Raw genomic sequence first — 19,540 nt, forward strand, 5'->3', positions numbered from 1 at the left:
TTACAGCAAGTGCAGATTTTCATCTGCCTCCTCTGCTCATTCTTCTAGGGAGAATGCAGGTGATATGAAGACTGGAGTGTGCAGAGATGTGAGGGGACAACTGTGCTCTTGGCTGAAGAGAAAACAGGTCCCAAGCACCAAGTGAATCCTAAAAATGACAGGAAGAACCTACCTTTTAAGGCAGAGACAGTGGTGGGTATTAGGAGAAAGAGGATTTCTAATTTATCTGTCTTGCTCCACTGTTTTGGGGGCAATAAAGAAGATTAAATTAGCTGTCCCTATGACTCCATAATGTTTAATAAAATTAAAATTGAGAGAACATCTTTATAAAATAGAATTCTGAAACATTATTGGTACTTAATGAACTAAAGCAGAATAAATCCCTTTGAAAAGTCAACACAAAAATGAAGTTATTAACTGAGTCAGTTGTTTCCCAACAAGTCTTTTGCTCATTTTACTTAGAGTAAAGAAAACTAATTCAAACAGCTGAGATAAGATAAGCAAAAGGCCAAAGAAGAAAGGGAAAGATATACTCATCTGAATGCAGAGTTCCAAAAAATTGCTAGGAGAGAAAAGAAAGCCTTCCTTGGTGATCAATACAAAGAAATAGAGGAAAATAATAGAATGGGAAAGACTAGAGATCTCTTCAAGAAAATCAGAGATAACAAGGAAACATTTCATGCAAAGATGGCCACAATAAAGGGCAAAAATGGTATGGACCTAACAGAAGCAGAAGATATTAAGAAGAGGTGGCAAGATTACACCGAAGAACCATATAAAAAAAGATCTTAATGACCCAGATAACCATGATGGTGTGATCTCTCACCTAGAGCCAGACATCGTGAAGTGCAAAGCCAAGTGGGCCTTAAGAAGCATCACTATGAACAAAGCTTGTGGAGGTGATGGAATTCCAGCTGAGCTATTTCAAATCCTGAAAGATGATGCTGTGAAAGTGCTACACTCAATATGCCACCAAATTTTGGAAAACTCAGCAGTGGCCACAGGACTGGAAAAGGTTGGTTTACATTCCAGTGCCAAAGAATGTTCAAACTATTGCACAACGTACACATTTCACAGGCTAGCAAAGTAATACTCAAAATCGTTCAAGCTAAGCTTCAACAAGATGTGAGCTGTGAACTTCCAGATGTACAAGCTGGATTTAGAAAAGGCAGAGGAACCAGAGGTCAAATTGCCAACATCTGTTGGATCATAGAAAAAGCAAGAGGATTCCAGAAAAATATCACCTTCTGCTTCATTGACTATGGTAAAGCTATTGACCATTTGGATCACAACAAACTGGAAAATTCTTCAAGAGATGGAAATACCAGACCACCTTTCCTGCCTCCTGAGAAATCTGTATGCAGGACAAGAAGCAATAGTTAGAACTGGATATGAAATAACAGACTGATTCAAAATTGGGAAAGGTGTACATCAAGGCTGTATATTGTCACCTTCCTTATTTAACTTCTATGCCAAATACATCATGTGAAATGCTGGGGCTGGATGAAGCACAAGCTGGAGTCAAGATTGCTGGGAGAAATATCAAAAACTTCAGATATTCAGATAACACCACCCTTATGGCAGAAGGCAAAGAGGAACTAAAGAGCCTCTTGATGAAGGCAAAAAAGGAGAGTGAAATAGCTGGCTTAAAACTCAACATTCAGAAAACTAAGATCATGGCATCTGGTCCCATCACTTCATGGCAAATAGATCGGGAAACAGTGGAAACAGTGACAGATTTTATCTTCTTGGGCTCCAAAATCACTGCAGAGAGTGACTGCAGCCTTAAAATTAAAAGATACTTACTCTTTGGAAAAAAAGCTGTGACAAATCTAGACAGTGTATTAAAAAGGAGAAGCATTGCTTTGCTGATGAAGATCTGTATAGTCAAATGTTATGGTTTTCCAGTAGTCATGAATGGATGTGAGAGTTGGACTATAAAGAAAGCTGAGTGCTGAAGAACTCATGCTTTGGAACTGCAGTATTAGAGAAGACTTAAAAGTCCCTTGGACTGCAAGGAGATCAAACCAGTCAATTCTAAAGGAAATCAACCCTGAATATTCACTGGAAGGACTGATGCTGAAGCTGAAGCTCCAATACTTTGGCCACCTGATGTGAAGAGCCAGCTCATTAGAAATGGCCCTGATGCTGGGAAAGATTGAGGGAAGGAGGAACAGGGGACGATACAGGATGAGGTGGTTAGGTGACATCACTGACTCAATGGACATGAGTTCAAGCAAACCCTAAGAGATGGTGAAGGACAGGGAAGCCTAGCGTGCTGCAGTACCTTGGATCATCAGGAGTTAGAAATGACTAAGCAACTGAACAACAACAAAACAAAACCATACCCTTTATATGAAGAGAAAATATAATCTAAAATAAATTGAAAGAAGGCCACTACATAATGATCAAAGGATCAATCCAAGAAGAAGATATAACAATTATAAATATATATGCACCCAGTATAGGAGCACCGCAATATGTAAGACAATGCTAACAAGTATGAAAGGGGAAATCAACAATAACACAATAATAGTGGGAGACTTCAATACCCCACTCACACCTATGGACAGATCAACTAAACAGAAAATTAACAAAGAAGCGCAAACTTTAAATGATACATTAGATCAGTTAGACCTAATTGATATCTATAGGACATTTCAGCCCAAAACAATGAATTTCACCTTTTTTTCAAGTGCTCATGGAAGCTTCTCCAGGATAGATCACATCCTGGGCCATAAATCTAAACTTGATAAATTTAAAAAAATCGAAATCATTCCAAGCATCTTTTCTGACCATAATGCATTAAGATTAGATCTCAATTACAGGAGAAAAACTATTAAAAATTTCAACATATGGAGGTGGAACAACACACTTCTGAATAACCAACAAATCACAGAAGAAATCAAAAAAGAAATCAAAATATGCATAGAAACTAATGAAAATGAAAACACAACAACCCAAAACCTGTGGGACACTATAAAAGCAGTGCTAAGAGGAAAGTTCATAGCAATACAGGCATACCTCAAGAAACAAGAAAAACGTCAAATAAATAACCTAACTCTACAACTAAAGCAACTAGAAAAGGAAGAATTGGAGAACCCCAGAGTTAGTAGAAGGAAAGAAATCTTAAAAATAAGGGCAGAAATAAATGCAAAAGAAACAAAAGAGACCATAGCAAAAATCAACAAAGCCAAAAGCTGGTTCTTTGAAAGGATAAATAAAATTGACAAACCATTAGCCAGACTCATCAAGAAGCAAAGAGAGAAAAATCAAATCAATAAAATTAGAAATGAAAATGGAGAGATCACAACAGACAACACAGAAATACAAAGGATCATAAGAGACTACTATCAGCAGTTATATGCCAATAAAATGGACAACATGGAAGAAATGGACAAATTCTTAGAAAAGTACAATTTTCCCAAAACTGAACCAGGAAGAAATAGAAAATCTTAACAGACCCATCACAAGCATGGAAATTGAAACTGTAATCAGAAATCTTCCAGCAAACAAAAGCCCAGGTCCAGACGGCTTCACAGCTGAATTCTACCAAAAATTTCGAGAAGAGCTAACACCTATCCTCCTCAAACTCTTCCAGAAAATTGCAGAGGAAGGTAAACTTCCAAACTCATTCTATGAGGCCACCATCACCCTAATACCAAAACCTGACAAAGATACTACAAAAAAAAGAAAACTACAGGCCAATATCACTGATGAACATAGATGCAAAAATCGTTAACAAAATTCTAGCAATCAGAATCCAACAACACATTAACAAGATCATACACCATGACCAAGTGGGCTTTATCCAGGGATGCAAGGATTCTTCAATATCCGCAAATCAATCAATATAATTCACCACATTAACAAATTGAAAAATAAAAGCCATATGATTATCTCAATAGATGCAGAGAAGGCCTTTGACAAAATTCAACATCCATTTATGAGAAAAACTCTCCCAGAAAGCAGGAATAGAAGGAACATACCTCAACATAATAAAAGCTATATATGACAAACCCACAGCAAACATTATCCTCCATGGTGAAAAATTGAAAGCATTTCCCCTAAAGTCAGGAACAAGACAAGGGTGCCCACTTTCACCGCTACTATTCAACATAGTTCTGGAAGTTTTGGCCATAGCAATCAGAGCAGAAAAAGAAATAAAAGGAATCCAAATTGGAAAAGAAGAAGTAAAACTTTCACTGTTTGTAGATGACATGATCCTCTACATAGAAATCCCTAAAGACCCCACCAGAAAATTACTAGAGCAAATCAATGAATATAGTAAAGTTGCAGGATATAAAATCAACACTCAGAAATCCCTTGCATTCCTATACACGAATAATGAGAAAGTAGAAAAAGAAATTAAGGAAACAATTCCATTCACCATTGCAAAGAAAAGAATAAAATACTTAGGAATATATCTACCTAAAGAAACTAAAGACCTATACATAGAAAACTATAAAACATTCGTGAAAGAAATCAAAGAGGACACTAATAGACGGAGAAATATACCATGTTCATGGATCGGAAGAATCAATATAGTGAAAATGAGTATACTACCCAAAGCAATTTACAAATTCAACGCAATCCCTATTAAGCTACCAGCCATATTTTTCACAGAACAAGAACAAATAATTTCAAGATTTGTATGGAAATACAAAAAACCTCGAATAGCCAAAGCAATCTTGAGAAAGAAGAATGGAACTGGAGGAATCAACTTGCCTGACTTCAGGCTCTACTACAAAGCCACAGTCATCAAGACAGTATGGTACTGGCACAAAGACAGACATATAGATCAATGGAACAAAATAGAAAGCCCAGGGATAAATCCACACACATATGGACACCTTATCTTTGACAAAGGAGGCAAGAATATACAATGGAGTAAAGACAATCTCTTTAACAAGTGGTGCTGGGAAAACTGGTTAACCACTTGTAAAAGAATGAAACTAGATTACTTTCTAACACCATACACAAAAATAAACCCAAAATGGATTAAAGATCTAAATGTAAGACCAGAAAGTATAAAACTCCTAGAGGAGAACATAGGCAAAACACTCTCTGACATAAATCACAGCAGGATCCTCTATGATCCACCTCCCAGAATACTGGAAATAAAAGCAAAAATAAACAAATGGGACCTAATTAAAATTAAAAGCTTCTGCACAACAAAGTAAAATATAAGCAAAGTGAAAAGACAGCCTTCTGAATGGGAGAAAATAATAGCAAATGAAGCAACTGACAAACAACTAATCTCAAAAATATACAAGCAACTTATGCAGCTCAATTCCAGAAAAATAAACGACCCAATCAAAAAATGGGCCAAAGAACTAAATAGACATTTCTCCAAAGAAGACATACGGATGGCTAACAAACACATGAAAAGATGCTCAACATCACTCATTATTAGAGAAATGCAAATCAAAACCACAATGAGGTACCACTTCACACCAGTCAGAATGTCTGCAATCCAAAAATCTGCAAGCAATAAATGCTGGAGAGGGTGTGGAGAAAAGGGAACCCTCCTACACTGTTGGTGGGAATGCAAACTAGTACAGCCACTTTGGAGAACAGTGTGGAGAGTCCTTAAAAAATTGCAAATAGAACTACCTTATGACCCAGCAATCCCACTGCTGGGCATACACACCGAGCAAACCAGAATTGAAAGAGACACATGTACCCCAATGTTCATGACAGCACTGTTTATAATAGCCAGGACATGGAAACAACCTAGATGTCCATCAGCAGATGAATGAATAAGAAAGCTGTGGTACATATACACAATGGAGTATTACTCAGCTGTTAAAAAGAATGCATTTGAATCAATTCTAATGAGATGGATGAAACTGGAGCCGATTATATAGAGTGAAGTAAGCCAGAAAGAAAAACACCAATACAGTATACTAACACATATATATGGAATTTAGGAAGATGGCAATGACGACCCTGTATGCAAGACAGCAAAAAAGACACAGATGTGTATAATGGACTTTTGGACTCAGAGGGAGAGGGAGAGGGTGCGATGATTTGGGAGAATGGCATTATAACATGTATACTATCATGTAAGAATCGAATCGCCAGTCTAAGTCCAACGCAGGATACAGCCTGCTTGGGGCTGGTGCACAGGGATGACCCAGAGAGACGTTATGGGGTGGGAGGTGGGTGGGGGGTTCATGTTTGGGAACACATGTATACCCGTGGTTGATTCATGTCAATGTATGGCAAAACCAATACAGTATTGTAAATTAAAATAAAGGAAAAAAATTATTACAAAAAAGAAAAAAATAAAATAAAATAAATTGAATGCACACACACACACACACACACACAAACCATTACCCTTCTGCCCTTGTGCAAATAGGTTCACCAGTGCAACAAAATGTACTTTTTACAAGAAATGGCAGCCTGCTCCAGTATTCTTGCCTGGAGAATCCCATGGTCAGACGAGCCTGGCAGGCTACCATCCATGGGGTGGCACAAAAGTCAGACACAACTTAGCAACTAAACAACAACACCTTCACCACCTAGAACCACAGGACTTCATGGTGGAAACCCTGTCGGTTATGCCCTTCATCAGTATCTGTCATTTCTCCAGCCCCTCCCTGAAGCTGGCTGCCTGCCCTCTGCAGCATCACATTTTGCAACAGGTTGACTCGTTTCATGTCCACATTAAAGCTTTCAGAACAGACAGTTACCTGCTTTCCAGAAAGGAAAGAGGTACAGGGATCCCTTAGAGATATTGGGGGTTTACTTCCAGAACACCAGAGTATAGTGAATATCACAATAAAGTCAGTTATACAAAATTTATGGCTTCCCAGCCTGTACAAAAGTTATGTCTAGACTACACTGTAGCCTAGCAAGTGTGCAGCAGCATTATGCCTGAGAAAACAATGTACAGACCTTAATTAAAAAAATAATGTATTGCTCATGGGCATACCCATGGGTGATTCTTATTGATGTTTGACAGAAAACAACAAAATTCTATAAAGCAACTATCCTTCAATTAAAAAAATAAAGTAAATTAAGCAAAATCATAATAATAAATTATTGCTAAAAAATACTAAACATCATTGGAGACTTCAGCAAGTAATACCAAAAATCACTGATCACAGATCACCATAACAAATGTAATGATAGTGAAAAAGTTTGACATACTGTGAGTATTACCAAAAGGTGACACAGACATGAAGTGAGCAAATGCTGTTGGAAAAACGGTACCTGTAGATTTTCTCGACTTGCTTCATGAACTTTTTATTAAAAACAAAACAAAACAAAAAACATTATCTGGGAATTGCAATAAAACAAGGTATGCCTGTACTTCTAAAGAAAGCAATTAAAAAAAACTGATTCAAAAATCAAAGGATAGAAAAGGAACACTATTTGTTATTTGTAATGATTTGCTGAATTAAAAACCAACTGGTAGCTTCAGAAGCTCTAGAACAAAACATAAGGTTTACACCTAGGGTGGATGGAGCAAAGAGGACAATCCCCAACTCTGAAGCTGGGAGATGCCAAGTCCCTTAGTCCCCTAAGGTCTGATCCTGCCATTCCTACCAGAGGAATCAGCAACCACAACCAGCTCGAACCAAGATATAAACAAGTGGCTGAGTTTATATATCCTGGTGGGACCTCCCTGTGATTTTACTGATGACCTCAACCAGGCAGCCCTAAACTGAAGGTCTCCCCACACAGGAGTGGGAAGGATTCCTCCACAGTGAAGGACAAGGTCATCACGGAAAACAAGTCCAGTCATTGCAAAGGTGACAGACTTCGAAGTAAAGGCTTCCATTTCCCTTCTGCCTCCATTCACCCAGATGCTCAGTCTCCACACCCAGAGACCAGCATCGACTCCTCTCTCCCCTCTCAGATCCCACGTTGAATCCATCACTTGGCTCCACTTCCTCATTTCCCCCAAATCCAAGCCATCTCACCATTTACACTGCAGGCACCTTAGTCTCAGCCAAGGGAAGTCACAACTGTGAGAGGGAAAGAACACTTCATTTGGAGAACTGAAGACCATCAATGTGGTTTTAGCTCTGAAGGAAGAAGGGAGAAGAGTAGGGAAAAAAACTAGAAAGGTGGGGAGGGACCAGAGTGTAAATTGCTTTGTTAAACCACGTTAAAGATTTGTTCAAAGACACTGGACCAATCGAGAAAAACTTGAGATTATAGAAATTTACCAGGAGATAGGCCTCCCTGGTGGCTCAGATGGTAAAGAATCTGCCTGCAATGCGAGAGACCCAGGTTCAGTCTATGGTTTGGGAAGATCCCTTGGAGAAGGGAATGGCAACCCACTCCAGTATTCTTGCCTGGACAATCCCATGGACAGAGGAACCTGGTGGGCTACAGTTCATGGGGTTGCAAAGAGTCGGACATGACTGAGCAAGTAACACACACAAGTAAGTAAAGCATTAAAAAAGTTGAACATATTTTGATAACAGCAACAACGCTGATTGGTTCAAGGGATACAGATGTTCACATCTATGGATCGGGTGCTGAGGGATAAGACTTAGAAATGACCAGAGGACATGCTTTCCAAATTCTGTCCTGCCTTGCTGTTTCCCTAACCAATCACACATTTCAAGGTGACAGTATTTGTAAGAATTAGATAATAAAAATAATCTGCTGTGATTAATGCTGGAATACCAAAACCCAAAAATAAAGCTGCAGGGTACCTTTAGGAAAAAAGAATTTATTTGAACCAACGCCTAACTGAGCTGGAGATCAAGCCATCTTTCTGTTGCTGCCTCTAAAGCCTGATAAAGGGTTTGAAACAGCTAAATTTTATAGCATCATTTATTTGTTATGGAAGAAAGATGCTTTGGGGTCAGTTTTAAAAATATACAGTGCTAAGAGGTAAGAGCAACAAAGCAACAAGGAAAAAGTAGAAATGAAAGGCTACTTTTCCAATTAGCATTCAAGAACACAAAATGAGGATCCAGGAATACCGGGTGCTAAAAAGCATTTCTGGAATTTGAGCTACTGTCCCGTAGTCTTGGAATTTAACCCCAGTCCCTCCTGAAAGTTTTCAGGTGGAGTCGGCTTCCTACTGAGCTGCTCTAGTCCAGACAACTGGCTCCACTGCTGGAGCCTAGAGCATCCCTTTGGTTGGGGATGCCTCACTCCTCTCGTTGGACTCCTTGCAGCTCACTTCTCTGTATGTCCATCTTGGTGAGTGAGGCTACAGGCACTGTTTCAGTGCTGACAGCCTGATATCTACTCAATGTTCCCACTGATGATCCATCTGACAATGCATGTGAAGTGTGCAGAAGGGAGTGATATTTTAGAAACTGTCCGAGAAATCAAAAGAGACAGTTCCATTAGCATAAGGCATAAGGAAGTTTGGATGTTACTGTTTATTATTGGTTATTACCTATTTTGTGTGGACCATCAAAATACTTCTTTTGGGACTGACTTCCCTTGTGGCTCAGACAGTAAAGAATCTGTCTCTAATGCAGAAGACCTGGGTTCAATCCTTGAGTCAGGAAGATTCCCTGCAGAAGGGAATGGCTACCCACTCCAGTATTCTTGCTTGGAGAATCCCACGGACAGAGGAGCCTGGCAGGCTACAGTCCATGGGGTCACAAAGAGTTGGATATGACTGAATGACAAACACATTCTTTTGAGATTATATGCAGCCAAAGGTTTTCCTTTGAGCTATGGTTTCTATATCATTTTGTAAAGCCACATTCTAACGTTTACTGAAACTCAGCGAGCCAGCAGAGGGAAACAACAAAGAGATGAAAAGAGACAAGGAATAGAGGGAGGAAGGAAAGGAAGATAAGGAAGGAAATGTTAAATTACTGAGAGGAAAGAGCCAACCAAAAGCTGGAGGGAAGATACTTGAAAGATGTCCAGAGACCAAAGCTTGAAGCCCACTGCATGTGCCAGTGCCTTGATCTACTGCGCAAGAGACTTGCTGGTTGTTTATCTACAGTCTCTCAGCCTTGACTTGCCTTCCTTTCTAAACTCTCTCCTGTGGTGCACAGGTTGGATCTTTGCAAGTCACATTTCAGAGGCTCTTTGGCAAGCTGGCTTTTTTTAAGGTTCTGCCAGTAAGTGGGCACTAGAGGGAGACTGACAGTGGGACAGAGCTAATGTTCTATCTGACTTTGCTGTTCCCTGCAGGGTCACCTCAGCAGTGGGGCCTGACTCCAGCTCCCAGCTTTCATTAGCACATGGAGAAATAGCCCCTTCCTGCTTCCTCAGCATATACGACCAGCTACTGGGCCTCTCCTTGGAGGTTTCAGCACCAACTGTAGGGCCTCTGTTCTGAGTTCTTAGGTCTGGAGATCTGTCCTAGGACATGGTAGCTGCTTCCTAAAATCATTACCCCAGTGTTTCCTTTCATTTTTCTAGCCTCCTATTCTTATGTAACAAATTTCCTATATTAAATCCTTTCAGCTGAAATACTGTTTTTCTCACGGGGCCCTTTCTTCTCATGGACTCTCTTCTGACAGCAAGAGCTGAAAAATTCTGCAGCCTTAGCCAACAACCTTCTGGCAATCTAAATGAAAGATTAATATCTTGATTAAGGGAATTGAAAAATACTGAAACAACTGTGACACAGTGAAAATGACTGTGTTCTAGCCTCTTGAAATATGAAACTACAATTTGGCTTTGGAATATTTTCATGGCTGGATGTCTTTAAAAAAACAATTCAAATATAAGAATATTATATAAAATATAAGGTTATTGGATATATTATTTAATAGCACATTTTGAAAGTAAAGTTCATTGCTCAAGTTATCTGCAGGAATGAGAAGAGAAACCAAGAGAAAATTAACGGAGGTTTCTATCAAGTTTTACAAGGAAGGATCAGTGCTAAATTGAATATAAGTGAAAAAAAACTGAAATAGTGAGGGACTTACCAGTATCCATTCACAGTCAATAACGGTGCTCAACCTGTGTGTGATGGTTAGCACAGTGCACTGGGTAAATTTCTCATGAATTTTTTTTTGTATTAACTCATCAGTTCTGAAATCAGAGAAGTTGATATACTTCAGTGAAGACAGGAAAGGCAGACTAAAGAGTTAAAAATTAAAAATCAATAACATATAATCTTGTTCCTATAAAACTAAGTATAAAATGTCTATTTAGAAATTTACTATTTTCCATAAAGTGATGGAAAATAGCCTTCTCTTGAAACTGTTTAAAACTATCTGGATTGAAACTAGCTGGATTCCTAAATCCAGCTCTCTTAGGATGCCTCACAACAATATTAACAGCATGTAACTGTCTTGGTTTCTTTCTTTGTTTTCCTTTGTTTGTGATTAATATTATTAAAAGACATCTGTGGGCCAAAGAGAGCACAGAAACATTTCTCAGAATCACTAAATGTTTTCCATTTACCACATTTACAATTTGGATTCCAGGTTTAATGGACATCAGCTCCATACCTTGGATCCACATTGGATGTGGCCTTGTCAAGAATCAATATCTGATTTTTCCTGAGAACAGTCCTGGCAAGGCACACTAGTTGTCTCTGTCCAACACTCAAGTTCAATCCTGATTCTGCTAATTCAGTATCCAATCGACTAGGAAGAGCTTTGATGGCTTCTTTAAGTTGTACCTATGGATACAGAAAGAACAACATTTCAAAAACAAACTGGTGCAGAAGTAGAAAAGCCTCTTAGACATTAGAGCTTTGAAGTCCTCATGACTTCTTATGTATCTTACATGTACAGTCACGTGATGGGAAAAGCTGTTTCCAATTAGTGTTCACTGAGACCCAGATAAATACGATGGTGTGATCATTCATTTAGAGCCAGATATTTTGGAATGTGAAGTCAAGTGGGCCGTAGAAAGCATCACTATGAACAAAGCTAGTGGAGGTGATGGAATTCCTATTGAGCTATTTCAAATCCTGAAAGATGATGCTGTGAAAGTGTTACACTCAATATGCCAGCAAATTTGGGAAACTCAGCAGTGGCTACAGGACTGGAAAAGGTCAGTTTTCACTCCAGTCCCAAAGAAAGGCAATGCCAAAGAATGCTCAAATTACCACACAATTGCACTCATCTCACATGCTAGTAAAGTAATGCTCAAAATTCTCCAGGCCAGGCTTCAGCAATACGTGAACCGTGAACTTCCTGATGTTCAAGCTGGTTTTAGAAAAGGCAGAAGAACCAGAGATCAAATTGCCAACATCCACTGGATCATGGAAAGAGCAAGAGAGTTCCAGAAAAACATCTATTTCTGCTTTATTGAGTAGGCCAAAGCCTTTGACTGCGTGGATCACAATCAACTGTGGAAAATTCTGAAAGAGATGGGAATACCAGACCACCTAACCTGCCTCTTGAGAAATCTGTATGCAGGTCAGGAAGCAACAGTTAGAACTGGACATGGAAAACAGACTGGTTCCAAATAGGAAAAGGAGTACGTCAAGGCTGTATATTGTCATCCTGTTTATTTAACTTATATGCAGAGTACATCATGAGAAACGCTAGACTGGAAGAAACATAAGCTGGAATCAAGATTGCCAGGAGAAATATCAATAACCTCAGATATGCAGATGACACCACCCTTATGGCAGAAAGTGAAGAGGAGCTAAAAAGCCTCTTGATGAAAGTGAAAGAGGAGAGTGAAAAAGTTGGCTTAAAGCTCACATTCAGAAAACGAAGATCATGGCATCCGGTCCCATCACTTCATGGGAAATAGATGGGGAAACAGTGTAAACAGTGTCAGACTTTATTTTTTTGGGGCTACAAAATCACTGCACATGATGACTGCAGCCATGAAATTAAGAAGACACTTACTCCTTGGTGGAAAAGTTATGACCAATCTAGACAGCATATTCAAAAGCAGAGACATTACTTTGCTGACTAAGGTCCGTCTAGTCAAGGCTATGGTTTTTCCTGTGGTCATGTACGGATGTGAGAGTTGGACTGTGAAGAAAGCTGAGCACCGAAGAATTGATGCCTTTGAACTGTAGTGTTGGAGAAGACTCTTGAGAGTCCCTTGGGCTGCAAGGAGATCCAACCAGTCCATTCTGAAGGAGATCAGCCCTGGGATTTCTTTGGACAGAATGATGCTAAAGCTGAAACTCCAGTACTTTGGCTACCTCATGCGAAGAGTTGACTCATTGGAAAAGACTCTGATGCTGGGAGGGATTGGGGGCAGGAGGAGGAGGGGATGACAGAGGATGAGATGGCTGGATGGCATCACTGACTCGATAGACGCAAGTTCGAGTGAACTCCGGGACTTGGTGATGGACAGGGAGGCCTGGTGTGCTGTGATTCATTGGTCCTAAAGAGTCGGACACAACTGAGCAACTGAACTGAACTGAACTGAACTGAGAAGGATGGTGGGTAGAGTCAAGTCAGTACAGAACGATCTCAATGTCCCCCCATCCCTGCCCCATGCTGTCCACCAACTCCCACCTAGGAATTAGTTCAGAAAGTCTCTCAAATATTGCAGCTATTTCTCCCAATATGGTTTAAACAAAAAAATCTAAAAGGATCTTTACAGTTGAATCAACTTTACCATAGTAAATTTGCATAGGAGTTGAAAAAAAAACTACAGAAAGTTGGGTTCTCTAAAGATATATTATTAACACTTTACAATTTTTAACATTTAAAATAATGCAAATTTAAACAATGGAAAACTCTGTCTTATACATTAGTAATCATGGAACATTTCCCAAGCTTAGTCTATAAATAGTGGAGTCAGGTGCATTTTCTTCAATATCATAAATGTCTTAAAGTGAATGAAAACTCAGAAAATCAAGGTAAATATTACATCTTATCTCCCCCACAATATGGATATAGGTTATCTCCCCCACAAGATGGATAATCTATCTTCATAAAATTATACTCATAAGATTAAAATACCAAATCTTTAACCACCAAATACAATCTGAAAGTACACTTGGTGATAGGGGTCAGTTCAATGAATATTCATTTTGGAGAAATACTTTGGAGCAAGAAGCAAACTCAGGCTCTACTTAAAGTGAAAGAACAAAGAAGAAATACACCTCAAATTAAGAAACCAACAGATTGATGGCCAGTAAGTTATGTGACACAGTACAACGTCAGATAACAAAACACCAAAGGTGAATGAGTAGCATTTTCTTGATATCCTAAATGCTGGAGTACTTGATCCTGAATATGAAGGAGTCCATTTCTGCCACAAACTGTAACCAAAAGACTGACATTCTAACTTTGATAATCTTCCTGAGTTGGATGACATTTAAATATCATCTGAGGAATCAGGGATGGTTATGAGAATAACATGAATATCAAGGCCCTCTGTAGTGTAATCATAAAATCAGGTATGAAATATTACAGTGGAAGAAAAGGGCAACAGATGCAGTAGACAACAGAAGTTGCAACTGGAGAATCTGAACATATTAGACAAGAGTGTAATATGACTATTTTTTCTTAATCAAGATAATTGTGTTAGATTATGCAAGAGAATGTCCTTGAAAAGGACAGAGATTGTGTCTCCTGACGACTGTGATAGACCCAGAATCTGCAACGATGCATGTCTAAGAAGCTCTCAGAGATATCTGTTGGCTGTGTGAAGGCAGAAGTGAATCTCATCATATGACATATCTGTCCCTATAAATTAGAAGTAAATCCATATAAACAGGTTATGTATAACACTATTATTATGTGTTAAGGGATTATATTCTTATAATAATTAACTGGCTCCAGAATATCACAACATCACACTGTAAATTGTGGAAAGTATATAAAAAGTTATAATTTAAGGAAAATGGACCAAATAATACTAATCAAAACTATACATCTCAATATGAAACACTTCAGATCATTTTTGAGTTGGGAAAATAATGGAATATAGCAAAATTGAGAAACAATAAACTGAACTTATAAGGTACCCTATTTCTATCATCATAAACATGTTTAAAGTAACCTGCTGTGTAGTGTATCTAGCAGGTGCCAGCACCTCTCACAGGAAGTTAACACAGATGTCAGGTGCTTCCCACATTTTGTGGAACCTTCTTACTTCTCAAAAAAGAAAGGCTGGTAAGGGCTGGAAGGAGACAGGGAAATGCATTCAACAGATGGGGAAGAGCTTTTACTAGAGCAGGGCCAGCAGTAAATGAAGCAAAGGGACAGCCCGTTCACCTAACACAAGGCCCCGGGAAATGGACATGTGAGCTGTCCCACAGCAAGGACTGAACCACGTGGTTCCTGATGCACAGGCTGCTGACACCAGGTTTCTGTATCTTGGTTTCCTGTGTGATGAGACACACTTGTGCCCTAACAGAGATACTATCAATGCTGGATTTGTGTAACACAGAATTTTTTAAAGAAATAAGCCATATTTCTCTAAAATGAAGAAATCAACCAAACATTTAGCACCTATTTATCAAGTGCTGACTTCCCTGGTGGCTCAGACGGTAAAGTGTCTGTCTGCCTGGGTTCAAGCCCTGGGTCGGAAGATCCCCTGGAGAAGGAAATGGCAATCCACTCCAGTACTCTTGCCTGGAAAATCCCATGGACAGAGGAGCCTGGTAGGCTACAGTCCATGGGGTCGCAAAGAGTTGGACATGACTGAGCGACTTCACTTTCACATTATCAAGTGCTACTTTTTTTAAATCAAAAGACTGAGCTAGATCCCATGGGAGACTAGAAGTCTGTCTATGGTTTAGAAATCTAAAGTTTCTGCCATCAGTAGAGTCAATTTGCAAAACTAGGACTAATATACAAAATAATTAGTATTGAAATATACAACAACAGCAACTTAATAGTCAAATTTTTTTTCATGCAAGGGCAGGGAAATTCAGTGAAGTAGGGCAAGGGGAAACATGACACAAATAACAGGAGCTCCTCTAGAAATTAACGTATCCATGTAAAATCTGAGCCAAACACCAGGGTTCTGTTACCTGCATTCATGCTGCAGCATTAAAATGATATAATCACCAATAAGTAATCATCATCACATTCCAACTAAATAATTTACTTTTATAAACACTTTCTTATAAAACTTCATACATTTTATTGGAATGATCTTGTTTATCTTTCAGTTAATAATGAAAAACTAGTGTCTTCACTTAGATATCCGGCAAGCAGATCCAACCAGCCCATTGTGAAGGAGATCAGCCCTGGGTTTCTTTGGAAGGAATGATGCTGAAGCTGAAACTCCAGTACTTTGGCCACCTCATGCAAAGAGTTGACTCATTGGAAAAGACTCTGATGCTGGGAGGGATTGGGGCAGGAGGAGAAGGGGATGACAGAGGATGAGATGGCTGGATGGCATCAACTATGGACCTGAGTCTGAGTGAACTCTGGAGTTGTGATGGACAGGGAGGCCTGGTGTGCTGCAATTCATGGGGTCATGGACACGACTGAGCGACTGAACTTGAACTGAAGGCCAAGGAATAAAATGAACACTGGAGGGTAATTAGGGTAATTATTTACCAGGTCACTCATGAATTTGATCCCACAGTTTTAATGTCTTTAATGCTCTGTTAAGGACAAAAGAATCTAGTTGCTTGGGGTTCTATAGAAAAAGCTAAAATGAAAAGAGAGGAATTATATTGTTGGTTTTCATTATCAGTACACACATTTTAGGTGTACCCATCTCACCACTCTTCTTCTAGAAAGTAAACAGTTAAAATGACAAGCTTCCCTTAATTACCTGCAATGCTATGAATGTGCACACACAGATACTGATGCTAACAAGTTAATAACATTACATAAATTACCTCTTCTAAGACATTCCACAGTTCCTCCTCCAAATACTCATTATAGGGATCCAGATTTTTCCTCATTGTTCCAGTGAATAAAACAGGTTCCTAAATATCACAAAATAGTGAATGTTAGTATCTTAATCTCTTTTCATTTTAAACCAATGCTTATAGAAAATGAAAATACCAATATCAAAATTTACTGCAATTATTAATATTGAAGTTTCAAATGTATGTTTACAAAACAGTATCTCTAAAATAATTTTCCATTGTACAAAGTGTGCTACAAAAAATCCTCTGGACTATTAAACACTAAAGGAAGAAAGTGTTTAAGAAGTATTTTCATCTTAAGAAAAAAAAACTGAAGAAAAGAAAGGAAAATTTGATTTTTTTTTAAAGTTGCCATTCTGGTAATAAATATCTGCTTAAACACACACACAAACTGACATTATAATCACAGGAGAAAGTTTACAGCAAGATCTACATAAATTAAGTGTCAATCCTGGTGTGACTGGGAAACATCAACTGCATGATTAGTTGAGGTTTGTGCTTCAAAGCAAAACCATTCAATATTTATACTTTGGCAGTGAAGAAGAAACTAGGCTATTTTCTCCATTGGTCAGACTGTCTTCTAGGATCTGGAATCTCTCCCCAGGTATGAATGGAACATCCCCTCATGTTCAAAGAGAACGTCAGCTCCTGGGGCCTGAGGCACCTCTGTCCATGGAGAGATCACCTCTGATTCTGCATCAGCTGGTCCCCACGTTCTCTCACCTCTGCATCAGGATGACCTGCCTCACAGAACCTCGTTACTAACTTCAAGGCCAGAAGGACCTGAAACCCCACTGTGATGTGAGCCATAATAAAACTGTTTAAATAGCTTTTCCTATTCATCATCAGGAGAGCCACAAGTAAATTACACTGGAAACACACCTCCTGAGTTTCAGAGAGAATCTTGTACATAAGCTCATGTAGACAATTTACATTTTCTTCTGGAAGGCTCTAGTAAGCCAGGTCATAAGAATATGGGCAGCAGAGAAGAGCCCAACAGGCTCCTTTCAGTGAAGGGGGCAGGCAAGGGGAGGCACATGTGTGGGAACAAGAGGAGACCTGACTCTTCCACAAGTGCCCGGAACTGCTCGGAATCACCAGCCTCAAATCCCGCCTGGCCTTGGGGCTGGACTTTCCTCCTAACTTCATAAAAGCCTGAGAAGAAAGATGGAGAAGACAAATATTTCTTTTCTTTAGTCATGATGAAGAATGACACTCAGAGAGCCTCCCATACCTTCTTTTCCTCTTGTCTCAGTTTAAGTCTAGTGATCAAGAAATGAATGCAGAAGGCACAGGACAGTGTGCCACCAAAAGAGATATATCCCTAAGGAAGTCCAAATTAAAAATATACTGTGTAGGGAGCTTCATTTGCACAAAGTTGATTAAGTGACTGATAAGCCTACAAAGCATTGAAAATCACTGGACATACAACATTTCAAGATGATTATTGAATTGAACTGAAAAATCCAGAGACTCAAATTTAAAGTTTCCCTTAAAACTCTTGAATTTAGGAACAAAGATTAACAACCATCTAAGCAATAGTAAGAGTTCCTTGTCAGGAGAATAACCATCATTGTACCCCAGATTTTTATAAAAACTTTTTACTCTTTGTAATTTTCAACCCTAAGTGTCCCCTATGCAGGCTATTTCTCATCTTTTAGCTGTATCTATGAAGTTTACACAAACAACCGGCGAGGTGAGGGGAGGCTGGTCCCCAATATTCCTCACCCTTCTCTTCCATCTTCCCTCCATTATCAGATCTTTCAAGTAAGCAGGTACTCCTGAATGTAATCTCAACTGGCGTTCTTCCTGGGGAATATACTTAACTACTTCAGATCGTGACAACAAAGGACGCATACACACTTCAACTCCCTGTTGCGTTTAAGGAAATTATTTAGGAAAACCTTTCATTTTTGCTTTTTCCTGAAACTTTGAACAAATTGAGGAGTACTTCTTAAGAACACAGTATTCATCTTTTAAAGTTCCCCCAGGACTGATGGTCTATGCCCACTCCCCTGTCTCTGGTTCCTACTCAGGTCCTTGCTGCTATCACACCTCCCCCAGTTCTGACCTGTTCATGGCAGGACCAACAGTGATGGGGATAAGCCTGGGGAGAGAGAAAGAGATGACCCCAGAAGCTTGCTGCTGTTCCCAGGATCACAGGTAACAGGGATTCGGGGAACATGATGTGGGCCTGGCTCACTGAGTGGGCAACTCAAAGAAACAGCACTGGGCTCCCCTTCTGCAGAGTCTGCTCTCAGCTTCCCAGGTTACTTTAAATCAGGGTGTTGACACACAAGCATCACTGCTTGCTACTCATTTGAGGGGAAGAGAGATGTACATTTTCTGCACTTAGACAAGTTAATTTCAAGTAACCAAACCAACAGACTTTTCTCCATCTCTGAGCCAACAAGGCACTGTAAAGACAAAGGGCTCTTGCTGGGGAGGGGTAAGATTTTGAATATCTTCTCCTGACACTTATTAGCCCATAACACATAAATGAAAAAAACATTTCAAAACTGATATTCTCCAAATGAGACTCAAAACAGGAGGAGTCATATCTTCTGACTTTACTAAACTTTTGTTATGTTTTGGGAAACTATTCATGAGAACATCATTCAGTTTAACTAACATTTATTGAAAACAAAAAATAAATTTGGTCAGACAGTTCTAAGTTCTGATTCAACTTCTCTTAATTATTAGACTCAGGGTAAATTATTTATCTCTCAAGACAGTTCCATTACTGGAAACTAGGGTTAGCCTTGCAAGGTTTGCCTGTGACAAACTCTGATAACAAAATGAAGTTCCTGATGTGACGGCTAACAT

The 19,540-nt window shown here is 39.2% G+C and overlaps 1 protein-coding gene across 1 annotated transcript; it reads right to left on the reverse strand.

The window, feature by feature from the left end:
• Positions 1 to 10,877: 10,877 nt before the first annotated feature.
• LOC108635172 (multidrug resistance-associated protein 4-like) lies at positions 10,878 to 16,770 on the reverse strand (the record flags this gene model as incomplete). The annotated part of the gene is made up of 3 exons (XM_018045440.1): positions 16,682 to 16,770; positions 11,406 to 11,578; positions 10,878 to 10,983 (listed from the first exon to the last, which is right to left on the reverse strand). Coding segments are annotated over exons 1-3 (345 nt in total), but the record flags the coding sequence as incomplete, so codon positions are not given.
• Between the last annotated feature and the right edge of the window lie 2,770 nt (positions 16,771 to 19,540).

Source organism: Capra hircus, unplaced genomic scaffold (assembly GCF_001704415.2).
Source record: "Capra hircus breed San Clemente unplaced genomic scaffold, ASM170441v1, whole genome shotgun sequence".
Taxonomy (NCBI): domain Eukaryota; kingdom Metazoa; phylum Chordata; class Mammalia; order Artiodactyla; family Bovidae; genus Capra; species Capra hircus.